Source organism: Ischnura elegans, chromosome X (assembly GCF_921293095.1).
Source record: "Ischnura elegans chromosome X, ioIscEleg1.1, whole genome shotgun sequence".
NCBI classification, from domain to species: Eukaryota; Metazoa; Arthropoda; class Insecta; order Odonata; family Coenagrionidae; genus Ischnura; species Ischnura elegans.
In genome coordinates this window covers 67,151,633-67,173,515 of record NC_060259.1, presented here as the reverse complement: position 1 = coordinate 67,173,515, position 21,883 = coordinate 67,151,633, and the positions used below count along the sequence as shown (strand labels likewise).

General features: G+C 36.3%; 1 protein-coding gene across 5 annotated transcripts in view; it reads left to right on the top strand.

Moving 5' to 3' along the window:
* LOC124170481 (F-BAR domain only protein 2) overlaps positions 1-21,883 on the top strand; it is a 44,806-nt gene that overhangs the window by 6,681 nt on the left and 16,242 nt on the right. For 2 of the 5 annotated variants that reach the window (XM_046549210.1, XM_046549209.1), the window contains exons 7-10: positions 2,224-2,424; positions 16,088-16,219; positions 19,881-19,977; positions 21,719-21,858. In XM_046549210.1, the coding sequence (XP_046405166.1) occupies positions 2,224-2,424; positions 16,088-16,219; positions 19,881-19,977; positions 21,719-21,858 (570 nt within the window). The remainder of the gene's footprint in view (positions 1-2,223; positions 2,425-16,087; positions 16,220-19,880; positions 19,978-21,718; positions 21,859-21,883) is intronic. The other 3 variants (XM_046549211.1, XM_046549213.1, XM_046549212.1) reach the window with 3 other exon arrangements.

The following is a 21,883-nucleotide window of genomic DNA, read 5'->3' as shown; positions in this document are numbered from 1 at the left end:
GCTTTTTGGCCAAAGCACTTTGAAGGGCCCCTAATCCGGGACCCTTTCCTCAACGACCCTCGCTGGCCCCTACTTTCAACTCTCCGAGCGGGGGGGGGCTCCCTCCCCAAACATGACAGCTCTGACTGCATATTGAAAATCTATCAATCAATTCGATCATCAAAAAATTATTGTTTTCATCGCACTCCTGCTAATCAAGCAATCATGTACGTCTTTGAACCGTGTTTCTGCAATGAGAAATAACGATTTAGCAAAGTTAATAAAATCATTATTTTTCATCGCAGAAACACGGTTCAAAGACGTACTACATTGCTTGATTGGCAGGAGTGTGATGCAAACAATCATTTTTTATGATGGGATTGAATGGTTGATTTTCAAATTGCAGTCAGAGCGGTCACTTTTCGGGAGGGGTCCAAGATAAGGACCATCATGGGTGAGCTCGTCGAGGATAGGGTTCTGGATTAGCAACCCTATAGAGGGTGTACCACGCCCATCCTGGAAGTACCTGTTCCATGGCCTAACGAAATGCATTTTAGCATTTTCGCCGCATGTGAGGAGAAAGTTTTGGGATATTGAACAGCAGTGAAAAGGTTAAAGTAGCTTGATCTATTTGGTATGTAGTGGAAATTTGGAAGTTTAGCTAGAAAAGTATAGAATAATGCAGTCAATGTTTCTCTGTGGGAAAATAATGTAGCATCAAAAATGAAAATCAACAGTTGTTGGCGTAGCAGAATATGGACACATCTCTTATGATGATGAATCTGTACACCTTACTCCCAATCCCATTGATATAAAGAAGATATATGCTCTTTTCTACTGCTGAGTTTTGCTGTTCTTCCAAAATTGTAAGGAAATTCAACTTGTACTTTAAAAACACCCTTCACCTTCTATAGGAAGCTATGGGTGATAACATATAACTTTATTTTTATTAGAGATGCACGAATAGCATCCGCGATTACTCTAATACCTAGAATACGAGAAAGTATTCGATATTTAAGATCTCGAATAATAGGGTGGTTTCCTATTATTTTTTTATTGCCTAAATCGAAAGATTATTACTCCTGGAGTACATATTTCACGCTTTTAGATTTTTAAATGATGATACATATTTTTCGCGATTAAATGAAAAGTGAAAATTTTCAAGCGCGCGAAAATGCGACGTGTAAGTATGAATGCCGGGAAATCTCTCCGTGTGACATATTTCTGGTTCCCGCTGCTGCCCTGTGAGGTGACCTTGAGGCGAGGTTTAGCGCTGATACGATGCAGGCTGCTAGCGGGTAGCTGAGTACCCTGCTGGCTGGTAGCGCTTGGCTTAAATAAGGATTATTAATACCTTATCAAATGAAGAAAACTTTCTGACCTTAGCCAGTTTTAATAAGTGATTATTAAGACATGTTTCCCTGAGCTCTGCGCCTCATGCATGCAATGGTAACCTCAGACGATGTATAACTCCTATAGATATCTTCTCGTATAGAAACTAGGTCCCTGTGACGTCACGTGGAGTGGCATCGCATGGGCGCCAATCTATCCCTTTTCAAATAAGGATAAAAATGGACCATTGCCTTTCGTCTAAACTGGTATTTCTAAAACGAAGTAATTTGTATATTATGAATACACTAGTGGTGGGTAATGAATCGCAATCAATGCCTTTCGTTTTCTTTGATGAAGGAAACTACCCTATTATGCTAAAAGTACAATCTGGAATAATTTTAATTTTTCGCCATATACTGTCACACGCACATCATTGGTAGTTGACTTGGAAAAATGTAGAAGACTAGTCGTGTAGTGCATGCAGCACCGCTTTAGGCAAGTTGACGAACTACATCAAATTTGTGGATTAGAGTGGTGAAATGATATAGTTGGACGTGGAGAACCAAAAATGATCAACGGAAAAAATCCAGTTTCCCCCACGAAACCCCTCAAGAAAATTAAAAATGGCAGGAAAAAAATTGACTTTTGGGGTACCTTACGTTATGCATTGAGCTATTGCTCCTCCACCGTCATAAATTTGTGAATAAATATTAATGCGAAAGCACAAAGTTCTTTTTAATTATAATAATGAATCGCTTTCACCAAGTTACGCCTCAAACAATCAATTCGATATTAGAGTTTGAGAAATCTGCTATTCGACCCATTTCTAGTTTTTATTCTACTTTGAATTTTTCAGAAATGTAGCTTTCTATTGTTTTTTCATTTCAATGGAATGCATTGAATTTTTTTCAGGGGTTATTGAGTTTGAGGAGCTAAATGTGTCAGGATGGACCCAAAGTAGTAACCAGAATCTAGAATCAGCCTCAGAGAAGACCACAAATGGTGATAAGCCTTCCAAAAAAGAAGGTAATATAGGGCCTGGTCATCAAAAACCAAGCAAACCATCCCGCCGCACTCTGTCCCTCCTGAACCTCTTCATGTCCAACTCCCAGGGTATGTGCTCCTTTTTTTTCACTCCTGTATTTCTTTCATGGCCCACAAATTGGATACTATCACAAGTCATCAGGACTGTGATCTCTTGGCCCTGCTTTGAGGTCGATCCCAATAATATTCTGTGGCCAATCATCTCAAGAAGACGTGAGGTACAATTGTTTTCTATTGCATGATGTGTTACTTATTTGTTTGTATTTACGTTATTGTCAATGTTGCCACTTACATTTGCTGTTGAGTCTTAAGCTTCATCATGAACTTATGCTGAGCTTTCAGTTTGTTCTTGGAACTGATATATTCTCTTATATATGTAATTTTATTAGTGGTATTTATCTCTGTAAATATTAGTGTACTAATCATTTGAATGCTTAATTTAATGGCTGCTCACAATTGTCTGTCTATAAATTGCTCATGGATTCTTCACTTTTGCTCTTCCTGTTTTGCTCAGTCTGAAATGTAGTGGAGTGCATATTTATGTTTTCATGTTGCATGATATTCTTTTATCATTGGTGAAGCCGTTATGAAAGTATGAAAAGTAAACCTTGATTAGTATAATTTTTCCTTTTGTAGACTTAAAACCTCTGGTGACTCTAAGAAAATGGCTGTTCCTTCATTGCCAAACATGTATTTCTTACTTTCTGAATATGTTTTAATAGTTGTTAGTGAGCCATACTAGTCCCTGATTTAGCTTCCAGTCTTTTTGGGCATACTGAAATTCAAGTAGTTTGCTTTTTCATGGAGCAGCTTATGGAAATAGTGGATTTTTTTAAAGATATGCTATGAATTGATGTCGACGGCTTTCAGGAGCAGCTGTGTATTGCACTTTGTCACGCAAGCTTTCGTGGCCATTACAGGTCGCATCATCAGACGACGAAACCTATATGAAAATGGTGGCTTCATTCATCACCTGATGACGTGACCTGTAATGGCCGCGAAAGCTTGTGTGACAAAGCACATTATGCAGCTGCTCCCCAAAGCCGTAGACATAAATGAATCTTGCTGCGAAAGCTTACGCTCCAAGATATGCTATGAAATTAATTACAGTGGCAGTATTGATACTTGTCAGGTATTGCACAATGTGGCTTTGGTTTTGGGTAAATATTTTTATTTGTTTTAAAATGTGGAAGTACTTAAGTATAGGTTGATTCATAAGGGAAGCAAAACCCTTTGCCAATGGTGAAGATTCTGCGTATTCAATGACATTATCAGTGCAAAATTCAACCAAATATAAATAGGTATGTCCTTGACTTTTTTTGGGCTTGAGGAAAATGGTAGCAAATGACTCTTAAGGACTCAGTTGGCTTTGAGGTCGCATTAGTGGTGGTTGATAAATGCGCATTTTTGGCAGTGTTCATTCATCAGTAGTATTCTGTATTATTACTTTTTTTTCCTGAATGTCAAAGTACAACTTGTATCATGCCTGCATTAGTATCTGACGAAACAAGGTTGCTGTTATTGTGGATGTAGATCATGAGGAGGAAGAATGAGGGCACGTTGTGAAAAACTACGAGATTCATGTGTGATGGTACAAATTATATACAATGGTTCAGATAAAATGTAATCATGTTGCGGCTTAATAAGTACTCCAACATATCACAAGAGAGTTAACATCGGGCAGATTATCTGGCTCTCATGAACGTACCACTTGTTCATGATGATAAATCAGTCATTTATAGTAGTGACTGATACCAATTTCCTACTTGAAACTCCTCAAGTATGCAGTGATAAATGAAAACTAGATGAATGAAACAATACTGGTTATTTATAAGGTGCGTAGGTGGAAATGGCTGAAGGAAAACATTGCAAGTTCTGAATTTCTTTTATAAATCTCATTTGGCTGAAACTGATAAATAATTCCTTCTTTTGTCCCTGTTGCAATTTTGGAGTTAATACTTAGGTTACTTTTTCCACATTTAAAGTGGTCTCCTATGATGTAGCAGTTAGTATCATCCCTAAGATTTAATACCACTAGCTTCCACTTCAAGATTTGCCTCTATAGAATCACCTTTGGCTATCTTTCCATTATATTAACATGGTACAGTAGCATCCCACTCTAAAATGGATTTCTATGATGTGAATCCCTTTAATATGAAAGAAATTTATTCTGTATGCTTGTATTTGTTCTGTGTAAATCTTATATAATTGCATTTAATTTTGAAAACTTTTTGATTTTTGGCACATTTCAAATCTCTGCTCTATAGGTTCATTCAGTGATGATGCAGTAGTACTGATTTCCTCTGTAATATTCTATTTATGACAGAATTTAAATTTAAAACAGTCCTTTGGAACAAAGTAGCATTGCAGATTGGGGAGATAATAATATAAGTGTATTAATTGACTACTTCTGAAGTGATATGAGGCTTTCAATCAAAGGTGATTGTGACTGTGAGAATATAATTTGTGTGTGCGCCGTCGATATTTATACCTTCGTTGGTGAGTCTTTAAATATTGAGAACTCCTCATGCTGTAGCAAGAAATGATCTCTTGAACACTAAAATGAGTCATTGTTCATGCTCATAAAGCTTAATTGGTTTAAGAACCGTGGCTGTAGACATTTGCATCTGTGATCCCCTTTTACACTTATGCATGGTGCTCAACTTGGATAATGTCTGGAAGAGCTCGGGCAGAAATTGCTAGGTCTGGCTGATATTAATAGAAATTAATGCATGGTTCACAACATGGGTAGTGTCTGGAAGAACCCTGATGGAAAGTGCTAGGTATGGCTGTTACAAGTTCTGTTACAATCGAGTAGGTGTAGTAAGGGGATAAAAAAATCTTGGATGATGTGGGTGTGTTGTCTTTGGTTGCTCAATGTTTTATAACTTTGATTGTATGCTATCATGGTGTATAATAGAACTATCACATTCATAAAATCATCATTTGCTCAGGTTTGTTCAACGTTAATATAGTTTTTACTGTTACAGTACATTCCCGATTATCCGGACTAATGATGGGGAGGGACGGCACGAATAATCGGAAAACACAGATAACGGAAACTTTCACTTTAATTTCTTGCAATGTTCATAATACCTAAAACAAACAAAGCTGTTATTATTTATGCAGTTATTCTGTTGTTTTAGAGTGCTTCCCGGACTCAATGAGAGCTTTATTTGCCAGTTCACGATATTTTTAGCGGCGATAACATGGTTTTACTCTTAAACAATAAAAAGTTATGGTACCTTTTCCCACGATTTATTCAATACGACCGGTTTCGTCTCAGAGGCGACATCATCAGGTACAGAAATCGTTATATTAACAGTTATTTTGTTGTTGTTTATCCGGTTGCTAATACGCGTTGGTAGGGGAGGGTTGCGTTGGGGTTGGATCGTTACTCAGCTTCAGGGGAATTTCCAAGAGGGGGGAATAGTTGATAAAAATATGTTCATTCGCTAAAATTCTATCCTCGATGTGCTTCCTAATCTCCAACTCCTCCAAGCAGTCCATCCTTCTTCCCTTTTTCTCAAGGTGGAGAACTTCCGGAACAAAATCGCTCCTGTGGTCACTCTCCCATAAGTGTTTCGCGAAATGCGATTTGTCTATCTCCCCGTTTCTCAAATGCCTTCAGTGTTCCTCTGTTCTTAATCGGAATGAACGACCAGTCTGGCCTATGTAACAGGTCTCACAGTCACTGCATTTGAGTTTGTAAATGCCACTTCTATCATTTATGTCAAATTTATCTTTCGTATGCGTATTAGCAACCGGATAAACAACAACAAAATAACTGTTAATATAACGATTTCTGTACCTGATGATGTCGCCTCTGCGACGAAACCGGTCATATTGAATAAATCGTGTGAATAGGCACCATAACTTTTTATTGTTGAGAATGGATTTTCACAAGGTAAAGCCAGAAACAATCGAGTTTATTGGTTCTACTCGTATTATTAATGCTCCATGTAAGGCCTGGTTTTCAAAACCATACACCTGTGGTTGTGTGATCACGGATACAGACAAGTGATTTGCACGAATGCTTCAAAACCACTGCTCGACATCGGAAACTACACTGTCAGGCACCACGCCATGTAGTCGTGTCTCGCACAAGTTTTAGGGTTGCAACTGCTCAGGGGCGTATATCGGTGATCACGGAGCGCGGTCGCGCACTGCGAAGCTTGGAAAACAGAAACACGGTACTCCCGTGAATGAAGCTGGCGTGCAATTGCTTCCGTTTTAAGTAGGGGATTCTTACAGAAATAATAAGCCTGGTGTATCCTAGCATTAATGCAGTAATTCCGATGGTTTTGCGTCCGATTTAATTTTTTAAAATAAGGATCGTGGAAAAAATTGAGCGGGAGTGAAAATCATGCTCAGATAATCCGCAACCCGGATAAGCGCAGCCAGATAATCGGGAGTCTGCTGTATTTTGAAATACAAACCATATTCAATGTTCAATTATGAGACACTGTAATACTTTATAATGTGTGACCCATTGTTATACAATATGCTTAAAATATTGACAATTTGTCACATCAGCCTGTATAAAGTATTGAGTAAATGAAACATGTGGTAAAATTTGGAATTTGTTGGACTTTATTTAACATTTTATTCTGCTGGAAAGAATTCTTGTTAAATAAATTGGATCAAAATTTTTGTAGCTTTTTTTATACAATTTAGCTTTGAAGGTTGGATGGATCGTATGCAATGAACATTCTCTGAGTAAATGTATTACATTTTCATAAGTCTGTGCTACTAGGAGAGTTATTCAATATCATGCTGCATGCTGTTACAATGGCTCAATGTGACTTCACTTGCAGCAGAGATTTGGGGTAAGCACTTACTTTGTGGTCATCATCGTTTTCGTCATGCTATGGTGCATTTGACTGCTGAATAATTTTTCTGGTGCGGTGAAGGAACTTCAGGGCTCACCCCTAGATCCACAAGGTGGTGTATCTCATGAATCGAAAAATAACATGTTTTCTCTATAATTAGATGTATTCTCTTTTGATTGCCTTATTTTTAGTCCCTTACCTTCTACGTTCCACAGATACAAGCAAGGTATTTGTACTGTTCTTACAAGCAGAGAGTTAGGGTAAGCACTTACTGTACTGTCATCATCGTTTTTATGATTTTATGGCCCATTTGATTATTTGTAATCAATACATATGTAATTCATGTGTACCACTTTTGACCCTTATTTTATCATTTGTTTGCTAGAGAAATTTCTTGAGGGAACAGCACTGTTGTGAACCTCATTGCTATTTAGATTGCCAATCCGATCAGCAGAACTTAGGTATCTCTTGCCTAAGCATTAAGTAAATAGTGAAGCTTTGTTTCTTGCGGTTAGAGCAATTAGGCTCTGACTGAAGCATCCTAGGTTTTAATGCCACTACCTTTGGATGACCCCAGCCAAAGTCCTTGCATTGTGAGTGGGCCTAGGAAAAGGATTTGCCCCTCCCCCATTCCTAAATGTATGTAACTCACCTATCTTTGGCTTAGTTTATGGTGTGTTTTACCTTCATTTTTCAGAACTAACCATAAGAGTTGAAGCACTGATTGTAATGTGTTTAAATATGCAGATTGCATGTGCATTATTAGTTGCTAGCTATCACCATGGAGCAGTCAAGAAAATAGCATACTAAATCATACATATAATTGATTTTTGTCATGCTTATAATATCCATGAGTCTTGTGCAAATTATTTTCTTGTGAAAAACAAATTTTTGTATTTTGCTTCAAATTTGTTAGGAGGATAAATAGGGTAGTTTCCAGTTGTTTTCTCTTGTCTCTATCAAAAAGTTAAAATGCCTGAAGGATGTACGTTTTTCTCCTCTATAGATTCAGTTAATGGGTATAACCACATGTTTCTCCTAGTGCAGTACTTCTGAAGTGCTCCTGTAAGTCCAGTTAGTTGGTTTTTGCCTATCTCTTGCAAGTATTGACATGAGACGTCAGAGGGCCAAAAGCTGTTGTGGCGGCCATTCTGAGCTTTTTCAAATGAGGTTACATTTGACCGTAGATTTCCTAGTAAACCAGGATTTCTAAATTAAAGTCACTAAGTTGTAATTATCACATCGATGATTGAACACGAGCCACAATCTATAGATTTTGATTTCTTTGATCAAGGAAATACCCTATTGTGTGCATGCAGTAATGCTATTTTTTCATGGGAATATCTCTTTTGTAACTTAAGCAGGGTGGGTCAGCATTATGGGCCGTATGCAGAAGCCTCACTACTGCTGGACGCGACTACGTCATCAGATGGTGACGTAGTCGCTAGAGCAGCCAAGCGCCGCTATGATCACCCACAGCAAAGTCTAGTGAGGTCCATGCCATGCTACTCGCTACTAGTGATATGGCCGCCAGATTTTGTGTGCTCATTGTCATACATTTATAATTAATAATCATTGATTTTTAAAGGGCTATAAGCTCATGATAACCATTTCTTATAATTCAAAAATATGGTAGAAATGCTTCAATAACCAGATTTGATGCTAATGAGTAAATATTTTACCTAACATTACTACTGTCAACAATACCGTGATGAAACCTCTTCAGCTTCACCGTTTTATTTGCTATTAACTTCTGAACAGGTACTGTCATGCCTTGAAAACCATTTATAATTAAAGAAAAACAAGTGAGGGACACAGTAATGTCTCGCCTTGATGCTTGTGAAATACTTTTTTATGTAAAATAACTACTGTCAACGTAACAATGCTGAAACCTGAATGACTTTGCCATTCTAATAGCTATTAACTTTGGTATGGACCGTGGCTTGCCTTGGAAACCATTAATATTTAAATATAAGAGCCCAAATAAAGTTACAATCACCCACTTTGTGCCAATGAAATCCACAACATGAGTAAAATACTCAATACAACAAAGCAGTCTTCCTGTCAGCTACATCCATACTCAGTTACTGCTAGTTAAAGTGACGGCAGTCTAGGCCATTGAAAACCACGTTCAATTACGTGAAAACTTGTGTAAAATGATTCATGTTGTCACCAATATGATAAATAAAAGTTTAAGTGAATGTCTCAGAGGTTGATAATTCCTCTCAATGTCCGCATCTAGGGGCATATAATGTCGCTACATTTGTTTATGTCATCAATCTAGCCCAAAATAAATGTGGAAACACTGCCCCCCACCGATTTGGAGTATAGGCGGTCCCCGACTTTCGCACACAATGCGTTCCCAAAAACTTGTACGAAAGTCGAATGTACAAAAGTCGAACCATTGACTTCCATACTAATTTGGGGTTACTTTCCAAAAGAGCGGAACATACGTACTAAAACCTTTTTTTTCACGGATTTTCTTTCAATTCACTAAATTTTAATAATATGATAATAAAATTCCTCAAATCATCTAATTTCTTTCGAAAATACGCAGAAAATGTAAATAAAAGTTAAAAAAACAAGAACTCCGTTGGCTATCAAATGAAACTGTCTTGGTATTTAAGTTGACATTCCACTTATTACGTCCGCTATAAATAAAAAGACATATCAAGAAGCATAACAAAGTGTAATTGTTGAACCCACACTCTCGATACCTTTTTATTTTTACACCAAAATTCGACATTCAGCAGCTGAAATTCGTGATCGCGTATATTTCGCATGTTATTCAAAAAAGACAAACGGAATTCGGGTGATATTTCGTGCAATGTTGCTGAAGGTGTACATGAATTAAACAGCACTCAAGCAAAAAAACACAATTAGAAAGAAGATCTTACTAGTTTTATTGAAAGCTATTTGATGATGTCTAGTCAACTTTTTTGAAAAATCTCTCCAATGAAGGCTTTCTTCTTCTCTTGATGAAAGCTCCCAAATAGCAGGCAGTCTCTCTCCCAAATAAATCACCTAGATTAGAGTCAACTACCAACAATTCCCTTCATTGTATACGTTCGTATTGTTCGCATATACTGCCATTTGAAGCAATTGAATGTTGGGATGCGCAATAAACATCGCGGGAATCTAACCCTTTTACTGCCAGCCGGCCGATCTATCGGCCCGAGAGGTATGTGCGAAGAATGCCACGGGCCAATCTATCAGCCGGGTGTATTTAAATTAATTTAAAAATGAAATATTTTTCCCAAGTTGTACAGAAGAGATAACAACATAGGTGAATTTTTTAATCAATGACGTAAGTATTAGAAGTTTAAATAAAAAAAATTAACTTCAACACATTGATATTAGAATTTTTATAAAATTTTAAGTAAAATCATGCAAATTCATCAAAAAAGCCCTGGCATTCTTCGCGTATACCAGGTGAAAAAGGCTGGCACTAAAAGGATTTAAAAAATTACAGACCAACGTCCGAAAGTCCGAATTTAGCGTACGGAAGTCAAGTAAAAGGTGTCAATTTTGAACGTACGAAATTGTGAATTGTACGAAAGTCGAGTGTACGAAAGTCGAGGACCGCCTGTAGTGAGGTTTCTGGATATAGCATGCAGCATTCGGCTCCCCTGCAAGTTCAGTGCGTTTTCTGGATGCGGCCCTATAGCTCATTGTTTAGAGTGCCCTAGATATTTCAGAACCTAATCAGGGGCATGTGATTGACCATAATAGGTAACTGTTATTTGTTTTGCTGATGAGAAACCATTTTATTAATCTTATAGCATTACATGCCGATAAAGCGAACTGTTGGTAATAATTCACCTATCAAAATAATGTAGTTACATAATATGTTTGGCATTGTTTAATTGGTGTGACAAGTGCATTTGGGGCGAATTAGAATCATCATGGGACTGTGTAGATGAAATATGTGCGTACCTTTTTGTATCCCGACCAAAGTCAATATCTTCTTCACACATCAAGGTGTTGTTTGGAGGTGTTCCCGCTACCATTTATTGCCCTAAATCCTGGGCCATGTTAATCTTCATATTTCTGTTAGTGAGTATTGGCAGGTGCCAATGATGCTTCCTATTTTGGGTGATATTATATAAGATGTCATTCTGCTTCTGCATGGGAAATTAAAATAAAATCATGCTTTGCTGTAATAGAATGTATAATATGTGCACAAAAATTTGGTGTAGTGGTGGTAGTTCTGCCAGTCTCCATGAATCTCAAAAATTGACATGGAACAAAAGAAATGTTAGTATCTGTAATTTGCTTGGGTATATGAGTATATATGCTGAAAATTAAGCGAATCTTTGGAAGATAATTCTTTCATCATGAAAAATATACCATTTAAAATAACTTCCTTATCTTGTTATTGGATTCTATTCATGTGCTATCTCCATAACATTCCTGTCAATTTAAAATGAGAAATAATCCTTACAGACTGCGATTTAAGGGAGTTAATTGTATTCATATCAATTAATTGAGGTTTGTGGAATTTCTATCTTGAGCTTGTAACTCCATGGAGGATAAAAATTCCAAACCATATCTTTGGGGTTTGGTGGGTCTATATAGTTGTAAGATGAAGAGTAATGAACTGAAAGCTCACGTACTGAGAGAAAATTTTGTCTTATTGGTAATATCATTGGACTTTTCCTTTTGAATCTACATCTGTTACACATGGTCTTGGCAATTATTGACTAATGCATCAGTTTTCTGTCTATGCATTATATTTAGACTCATGTAGTTTTCATAGTCTATATTTTCAAGTTAAAACTCTCTTTGCTATTTTCCTCAAAAATTATAGTGATACTTGTTGGTTCTATGTCAGAAATATTATTAATCATTTAAATTTTTTTTACTCTTGAATCGTAATAAATTGGATTTTCAATGTGTGTTGTGGTAAATTTTTAGTGCATTCAAAGTGTTGTTGAGTTTTTGGCAAACAGTGCTTTAATAATTATGACACATCATGTAAGGCAAGCGTATCTTATGTCTTTTTGTTGTTAAATTATTTATTTTATGTAGAACTTTCTTGAAGTGAAAACTTGTAGGCAGTGTTGGGTATAACTGAATTGTTGCTCCTTTGGTTTTTATACATTTTATTCCCATGCATTTGTTGACTTTGAAGGATATTTGCCTTTTCAAATGAAAAGTTATTGGTATTTCTTTTTGCTGGAAAAGCTCTGATTAGACTTCCTTATGTCACTAAATATTTTGTTATGTACCCTGCCAAGTAATATTATTTTCCATTGTTGGGAGGTTAATCTTGAGAAAAATTTAAGAGTTGTTGAAAATGAATACTCTGGTTATGGCTTAATTAGTATCAATGCAGTAATGCGGTGTCATAGCCTTTGGTGTTTGGAAGGAATGTGTAATACCTGAGCTTTAGTTTATTCTGCAGAAAATCCATTGAGAAAAAAAATCATTTACCTTGACTGGGATTCAAACCCGGATCCTCTGATTTCCGGTCGAGTACTTTTGCCACTTAAGTTACCGAGGGGTCATCCCGGAAATTTGTGGCCTTTACTTCTTTGTTTTGCTTTCATTTCTGTTTATTCATTCTGATTTTATTGATTTTTTTATGCGTCTTTAGAGAAAATGTGTATTGAATTCTTATTTCATTGAAATGGGGTGCAAAAATGCTATTTATTAGCAGTGTAAGGGAGAGGTAGAAACTTGGCCTGGAATTGGGTTTATGAAAGGAAAAAAAGGTTTTTCTAAGTCAGTGGTAACCATTCCCAGGTACTTCACTTCCACATGTCCTTTAGTCTTTGAAATTGTTTGAGTTACTACAGCATACTCCTGATTATCCGGGCTCCCAAGCTTACACTTTAATATCTTGTAATGTTCATAATTCACGTAAAACAAACAATATATTATTATTTATGTTGTTATTCTGTTATTTTAGAGTGCTACCAGACTCATTGAGAGCTTTCTTTGCTAGTTCATGATCTCTTTAGTGGTGATAACACAGTTGTACTCAGAAGGATCTGGTACTTTCCCGGTGAATCTTGTTGATGAAGTCTTCTCGTTGTCAAAGACCAAAAACCAGTGCCACGTTTTTAACTGTACCCTTAGATGTGACATTAACACTTTCATCTTCTCCATTTGCTTTACCGGAGCATAGACCTGTTTTAGTATCCCTGTTCACAGTATTCCTTTTTATGATGTGATAGGTTGCCTTCCATTTTTCAAAGAAAGTCTATATGGTTGAAATCCATGTTCCTCTTGAGGTGAAGTAAATTTAGTGGAAAATTAATATGGATTGTTATTATTGAAACAGTGGAAGTAAAGATATTGGTTGATGATGGTTATTTGTACCATTAAATATGTTAGCCGGTGTTATGTTTTTACATTTGTAAAATGGGAAGCTGGATAACATAACATCTTATATGCTTGGCCTCATCATTGTAGTAAATTCCATGTTAAAACTGTGTTTTTAACATCTCCGATCTCCCTCATGTCATTTGTGCCGACTGCAGCTTCCGTAAGGGTATGTGCTTGGCTTATTGCAGTAACTGTAGAGGCAATGATCATTTATAAAAAAGTTTGATAAATATCTTAAATTATTTCAAACATTTTTTGTGAAAGCCTAGGTGGTGGATTTGTAAATTGCTCAAAATACTATTAGCTTTGCTGTGAGTTAGGATTGGATTTTTAGATTTTGCTGTTAAGGATGGTTTGGTATTAGCTGGAAATCATTATTGTAGTTATTTAGAGACCAAACTCAATCCCTGTCGAAAATAGGAAATGAAGTGTATGCATGCCTGACTTTTTTGCCTTTGGGCCATGTGTTACTTCAAAGTAATTTAATGAGATTGAAGATAGTATGGTGCAGTACATTTAATTGAAATCTCCCTCAATGTGTCTGCGTAATGCTGATGCTGGTAAATAAGCGATTATCTCTTTTGTCAGTACTAGGTAAACATTTAAAAAAGTGTAATGTTGGTGAAAAATTTTAGGAGCCTTAACTGTTAATTTCATGTATGATGTGATCCTAAAAATATTGTTGTTTCTTTGCTATAAATTCTTCAGGAACCATGTCAATATTTGTTATTACTTTCTGGAGGCAGTCTCGATAAAGAAACTTACTTGGCTCTATGAATTGATGTGAAAACAATTACAGAAAACATTCTTTAGCAATTTCTATTTAGTCTTCAGTCTTCATTTAAACTCATTCAATTCATTCTTCTATTAATGTTTGAGTCCAAGTAGTGAGAATATAGTAACCTTTATTTGGTATGGATGATAGTGTTTTGGGTTAGGGAATAAGAATTGAAAAAAAAAATCTTGTATGGAGAAGTTTTTAGCTGTCATTATTTGGCTATCCTCAATGGTGGCGATAAAGTGAGAGAGACATGTTAAGATTGTGTCATCCATTTGTCATTATATCCTCTTGTATGTGCTGCTTTTGTATGTGCTTGTTCAGGAATAGGCCTGACTAAGAGCTACTGTGTATTTTGTATGGGAGTTTCCTTGGGTTTAAGGAGAAGAACCCATGGTTTTTAGCCTTTTCCAGTTAACGGATATTTTACAGTGAAAGAAACCTCATAATGTGAGAAGTAGGATCTTGCAGTTGCTTTCTGGAAACACAATTTCAAGAAAAGGAATGGTTTCTTTGATAGCTTCAACATTTTTTGTAGAATGGAATAGGGTAGGTGGTGAGAGTAGTTATTTATACATGAGTCGCATTCCTCTCCAAACTTGTTCATTCTTTTGATTCTACTGACTAATATCCACCATTGTCAGAATTCCTATCCGGATATTGATGGTCGCCCTTTACACCAAGGTCTTTTCAAGGCCATACTCCGTCACACTGTAGAGCTAACTTCAGTGAGAAAATATGGGGTGTAAATTTTAATAGAAAAAGTAGATATGTACTTGATTCGAATAAGAGCATATTGCTTCTGATCAATGCTAAGTGATTGGTATTTGGCTATGTTAGGTAATGTTCTCTTCCATGAGAATTTCAATGAATTGGAGGATATGCGTATGGTTATCCTGTCATCAGATTAGCATTACCATGAATACTGATGCAATGAGAAGGTATGGTGGTGGGGAGAGTTATGTAGTAGCTTTGGTGGTACAATCTCTGGGGATGTAGTCCTAATCGTCCTAAGTCATTTTTGTGGCAATGTACCTTATTTTAGTGCCAATAAGAGTAGAAGAAGCAAATATATATCCGTTCACTGTGCCATGTGAGTAACATGATATGCTTTTTTTATGGTTTAGGTGCTTCTCAACTTACATTAACTGGTCGCCCTAAAATGAATGGTTGTATTAATTATAACCTAAATTTTCAAGGTATAATTTGAACAAATTGCTTGGTTTATGCCGCTATGGGTGAAAACAAATCATCGGTAACAGTAATTTACCCAACACTGTTTGCAGGTTTTATCATTTTTAATATATTGCTTTAGTGTAGCTTTTGAATGTATTTTGTCTCCCAAGTGTTTGCTGTCATACTGTTTAATATTGTTCCTACTTATTAATATCCCTTTTCCCAAGTAATAACTCTTTGTTTACATAGTTTTCATGTTGGGAAAAGCTCATTTAACTCAGGGATATTTGTGTATTGTATTTTTATCCTATTTTTGGAATAATAAAGTCAATGGTTTAAACCAGGAATGCCACCCATTTATGTGCTAATACCATAGATCATTATTTTTAACATTTTTTTTGTCTGCTAAAATTCATGTATTCTTTTAATGGGTAGTAATTTGAAGTGCATGCTTGGAAGTGTTTTCAAAGTATTATTTTTCCCAATTGTCCTGGCAAATATCTGACAGTAAGCTGCTGCTATGTTACATCTTTGTTATTTATTTTGTCATATATGATCCCCCGCCCCCTTTGCGTGTACGCGAGCGTGAGCGAGTGTGTGTGTGTGATTGCAGGAGGCAAAGAGAGCGGGGAGGGTGGTGTTGTGGGCCCCCTGCCCACCTCGGCCCCGAACAGCCCGACAGCCAATGAGGCTCGACCACCCACGACGGTCTCAATGGAGAGGAGCCCCTTGAGGGGGTCCAAATGTAATCCCTTTCGATTCTCATGAACCATTGACTTGATTTTTTGTGTGTGCTCATATTATAGTGAGGAGATTTAAGCTTGATACACTGTGAAGACCGTTTTGCATGGGGCACGCCTGTGTGCAATCTGACATGTACAGAGACGCAGTCAAAATTGCATCGTGGAAAGTGGTGAATTGCTAGAACACATGCGAGAATGCGTGGATGCGAGATGGCAAAATTGCCCCTGCTCTAATTCCAAGCTCGCATTCTCGCAATTTCAACATGTTTTCAGTGCTAACCTGCACAATGATGTGGCCTGTGTGAAACGGCCTTTAAAAAATGTGCTTATCAATCATTTTCAAGCCTTGCGGTTCTTAGTTTTGAAAAGAAACCGATGTTTGTAAAATTGCTTTCTTTTAATTTGAAAAAAATTTCTATGTGAGCACTTAACAAGCACTCAGCATTGGGTTTGTGGCGGCTACTAACAACTAGGCTAGAACAACCAGAGTGGACGGTATGCTCTTTGATTTGGCTTGCATGGAGGAGGAAGGGAAGTAAGCACTGTTTGTGTGTGCACGTGGGCGTGGGTCTTTTGTGTGTGTGTGTGTTGTTATTGCTTTGGTGATATTTTTGGCTTGAGAATTTTTTTTGGGACAGTTTTTTTATACATGACTAGAAAACTGGGCTATTTTCATTCCTTACTGTGCAGCTCACCATATTTTAGATAGGCATGGCCATTGAAAATTTCATGAACTGCCTCACAGTAATTAAGCTTTACTTTACTTTGAGGAGCGTGGATTATCAATTTCACTATGTACCAACAATTTTAATTCTATCCTTCTCTTTTACTTACGGTAAATAAATGTTTGCTCTTCTTCAAATTTATCCTCTGATCATGCTACGAGTACCTCAGTGACACATTTGCCTGTATTTTTTGCTTTCCATTGGATGACTGGTCATCAACATTCCTACTTCTCTTTGATAAGCACCTTTTATGAGACGTGGAAATGTTAATGTAGTTTTTTTGGGAATTTTGAGTCAGTAAATCCAGGTCTGTTGAGTCTTCAATGCTGAATGTCTAGGAATAAATACCTTCCTTGAGTTGAGCATATGGGCTTATTTTCCCTGACATGTTGTCTCGTTTGTTTTTCCAGTGGTCTTTATGGCTGCACTCATCACTGTGGAGTTCTTTTAGCTTTGAAATGGCTTGGATCTTTCTTTGCTTGCTATTTATGGAAATCTATTGGAGCCATGACATATTTTTTTGAGACTTGTTCTTTGAGCCCAAGTGGGCTTTCTGTTAGGTGATAACATCTGCTCTTTGAGCTTGCAATCATTGCTGACATTAAATGCTCTCAAGTTTGGAAATGCATTATTTTGAAAACAAATAGGGACTCCAAATAACTAATTGCAGCATATTTTTAAATTTGATTCTGCCTTGTTCTGGACTTAACTTTAATCGTAGCTAAACTGCAGCCAGCTGCCATGGCTGGGGCTTAGGGACTTCTAACAGGGTTATATGCCTTATTTTTATGGCTGTGCTTAAAAAAGTGATTTCGTATGAATCTTGTATAGTTTCAAACCCTTGCCACCATATTTAGAATCAATTAGATGGTCAGATGTTAATGATTAGGCTACGAGCATTTGTTGTTAGAAGACATTGTCTGCTGAAAAATCAAGGTCATGGTATGGAGGTGCCTGAAAAGGTTAGGGATTATTCATAGTCCACACTGCTTACAGCAATCAAGCTGTCTCTGCATTTGATATTTCTTCAACTTATTGAACTCTCGTGTTGACAGACTCAAAGGGAATGGACCTATGGCTAATAAGGTGGAGATATTCTATTGTGCCTAAGTTGAACCTTTACTTAATTCATGTTCTCTAATTCAGTTTTTACGGCCAGGTTTCACAAAATTTTCTTTCATTTTGTAAAATTTTAGTTTGTGTATAAAACGAATTTTCACTTTGTGGTGATAGTTTCTCTTCTTGCACCTTTTCAGGGCTGTGCACTCAGAAAGTTATCCATTCAGTGGAATCAATGTAATGTTATCATGTTTTCTATGATCTTATTTGCTGGTATGGTGTGTGGCTCCTTATTTGTCATTTATCAATTGAGACCACTAAGTGCATTGTTTTCCCTAATTTTTTGCTGTGTCACCACAATTTTTCACATCCACATACATACTCTTCTTGATGATTCACTTCAAGAAATCAAATCCTCTCATCTCTTTCTTCCTGGGAAAATTATTTGCCTTCATAGGAGGACTGTACCGTATGCATTAAGCCTTAGTTATTGGATATTTTAGTCTTCTCTCTCTTTGCTTCCTTAATTCCACTGCAGTTCTTTCACAATTTTTATTCAGCCTCAATATGAATGTGGGGAGTTTACTCTTACATTTTTTCTACTCATAGTTCATTTTGAGAAATTGTGTGTGGACCAACATTTCAAGAGCAAAAACTGAGTGACCTAGGCATAAATCCGTATCCATTCTTGAAAATTTATTACTTTTCTGGAAAGGTTGGCATGAATGAATTAGCTTTAGCCAAGTTATTTCCTTAGCAGCATGTTTTGGTGCCATGTGTAAGGAATTGAATACTGCCGGGAAGTTATCTATGATGCTACTTTCACTTCATAGTTTTTTTTTGTGTCAGAGTATTTTTACACTTCACGTAGTGGTTACCTTTGTAAGTAGTAAAATGGCATGTGCATGTCTTTTCCCCCCACCTAAAATGTTTTTTGTTGCAGAACTACCTTCTTTTTTATATACCATTGAACCTCAATGGCCCCCAGTGTGCTGGCGGGATGATTTGTCATTTACTTATTGATAGGATCTGAGGTATTCACTATGCACTATGCTTGTGGATGTGAAGTTACTTGAATTCCTTTTCTTGTCATCACTTAATCGATCAATGGAAGCTTTCTCCCATCAGTCCTCTCTTTAATCTCACCACACAATATTTTACTGCATTTTTCCTTTTCATGCTTACCATGATGATTCTCTAAAAGTGGTTAAGTATCCATTCATTAAAAGCGCTTTGTTGAAATTTAAAATCAAATATCAAAATGTTTGTTTTTACTTAAAAATATTTACAGCACATCTTTTATGGGTATGCTTTTTTCTTCATGCAAGATCACTCCCAAATTAATGCTACCGAGATTGGATTATCAGAATAATTATAGTGGTGAAATATTATTTCTTCAAATGCAGTCTATTGTTGCTTGAATTTTTAAGACTACGCGCATTATTTTGTTTTCAAAAGGTATTCCTTGTCAGTGGTCGTAAGGTTAGTGGTGTACAGGAAAAGGTACGGTAACTTTTTGTTTATTTTAACATAATGCCTCTTGCATATTTCTGTCATAAACAAAATGCAAATTAATAATATGCTCAATCAGGATATGATTATGTTCACCATAAAATTTTTTTGGTAAGCGTAAAATATTTCTTGCTTACATGTAACTTTTTAGGGGACAAAATCAAACTTTTTGAATGCATGCCAAGTTGTAACTTAATGCACAATTTATTGGGACCAACCATTCAGGATAACTATTTGGTATGTAATGGCTACTTTGAATAATTTCATCAAGTAGAGGGATTTGAAGCAGAAGATATGCTTAGCTCACGAAATTTAAAAAAATTGAAACACTTTGTAACCATTTTAATTGATGAATATTAATTTTCAGGGTTTTTGAGGAGTAGGCGAGAGAAAAGGAAAGAGAAGAAAGCAAAGAAAAAGAAGGACCCTGACAATACCAGTAACAAGGAAGAAAAGTCTGATCTGTATGAATTTCTTTATCTTCTTCGAGTAATTATTTTATTGCTTATTACAGGGTGGTCTCTTCTTGTGATATCAGTGAAAATTCCAGTTATTCCCAAAAATATTCGAGAAACTATTTTCAGATTTATTCCCAGCATTAGTCTTTTTTTCTAATGATTATTTATAAGTGCTTTTAAGAACAGAAAAGTTACCAAATATTAGTGAGGGCACATAAGCAAAAAAATGAACTTTGTTGTAATAATGTTATCATGATTCGTCTTACTATCTCAGTGGTACTAAGGAGAAATAGTATCCCAGCAAAATTTGTGAAGTAACTGTTAAGGGGTAAGAGTGTTATTGGGTGTGAATGAGCAACTTAAAGTCTCTCTCCAGTACAGTACAAATGGAAAAGGTCTATGACTACTATTGGTGGGACTTCTACTACTTCCTTTTATTCTTCAAAGGAGGCAGCATAATATAAACAGCAGTGTATGGCTGCTCAAATTCATGGTGTCAGAAGGCAAATAAATAATGTAAATGGTGCAGTATAAAATAAAACGCCACTCTTGAAACTTTTTCTCATATTGCCTGGAAAAGCAACTCAAAGTATTCGTTAGGCAGGGCACAAATAGCTCTCTCTCTCTTCCCTAGAGAAAATTAAACTCTCAAGTCACTGAAGTTGTTAACTGAGAGTAATTTTATTATTGAATTCCTAAACAGAAAAAAAAATTCCTTTTTGTGCACTTGAGATTGTTTTTCAGAAAGAAATCTCCAAAAAATTAGGGTTTGGAGTATGCACACATCAAAAAATTAGGGTTTGGAGTATGCACACATAGAGTAATATGATATTTAACGCATTCAATGTGGAACAGATTTAGTGGAAAGTCATCTATTTTTGATTGGGAACTGGAGATAAAGGGAGAAAGGTACATTGATTGGGACGAAGGATAAAGGGTACATTGATTGACGTGGTCTGTAGAGCGGCTGGGATGGGACAGTGTCAATGAATGTGCTTCATGTTGGATGTGTTAATGTATTGTATGTTATCAGCAAAAATTGTTTTTTTAATGAATAAAGCCTTTATCACTGCACATAAAGCTTTGCCCATGAGATGTAACGGTAAATTACATGTGCCGTCTTCAATTTTCAAAGCCCCTTAATGTAAATAAATGTTATGTTCAAATAAACATCAAATATATCTTTGGAACTTGATCTTGACTCAAAACTCTGGGTTTTAGCCTAACTCAACTTGACAAGAATAAAAAAGAATTATTATTGAACAGCTCTGGTGACAAGAAATATATAAATAACCTGCTTAAGGGTGAAATAAGTCAATGTTTGTCGTTTTCATTTCATTTTAATATTATAGGTTATGGGTGTTAGGCTGTTTTATATTCAAGAAATAATGGCACATTTGGCTGATTGCTGAAAATAAGTAGCATATTGATGTTTTGCCTACATCAAAATTTTGCATCTCTTCAAGAAAATGGACGACAAAGAAAGATTCATGTCGATAGATCATAGATTTTCTCGCCCTTGATCTTTATCTGTTACCTGACAAAACTTGACTTCACCATAGTAGTTAATGCTTTTCATATTCTAAGTTTTTATATCCATGAATTCAAGCGAAGGAAGTAAAGCCCTTTCTATTTAAAATGTTTGCATTGAGAGCCTTCCTATTCTTTAGAATTGTCTTGAGCTCTCCATTTTCTCCTTGTAGAAATTTACAAGTTTTGTGTCTTCATGATTTAATGCAACTTTTAGGGATGAGAAGGAAGATGGTAGCCGAAAGTCAGAAACTCCAACACCTGAAGTTGATGAGGAGGGTTATTGCATTCGTCCGAAAGCTGAGTTGTGGGAAAATGACAAAGGAAGTTTTTATTCAAGTTCCGATACAGATTCAGGTATAGTATGATTTATTTATCTCTC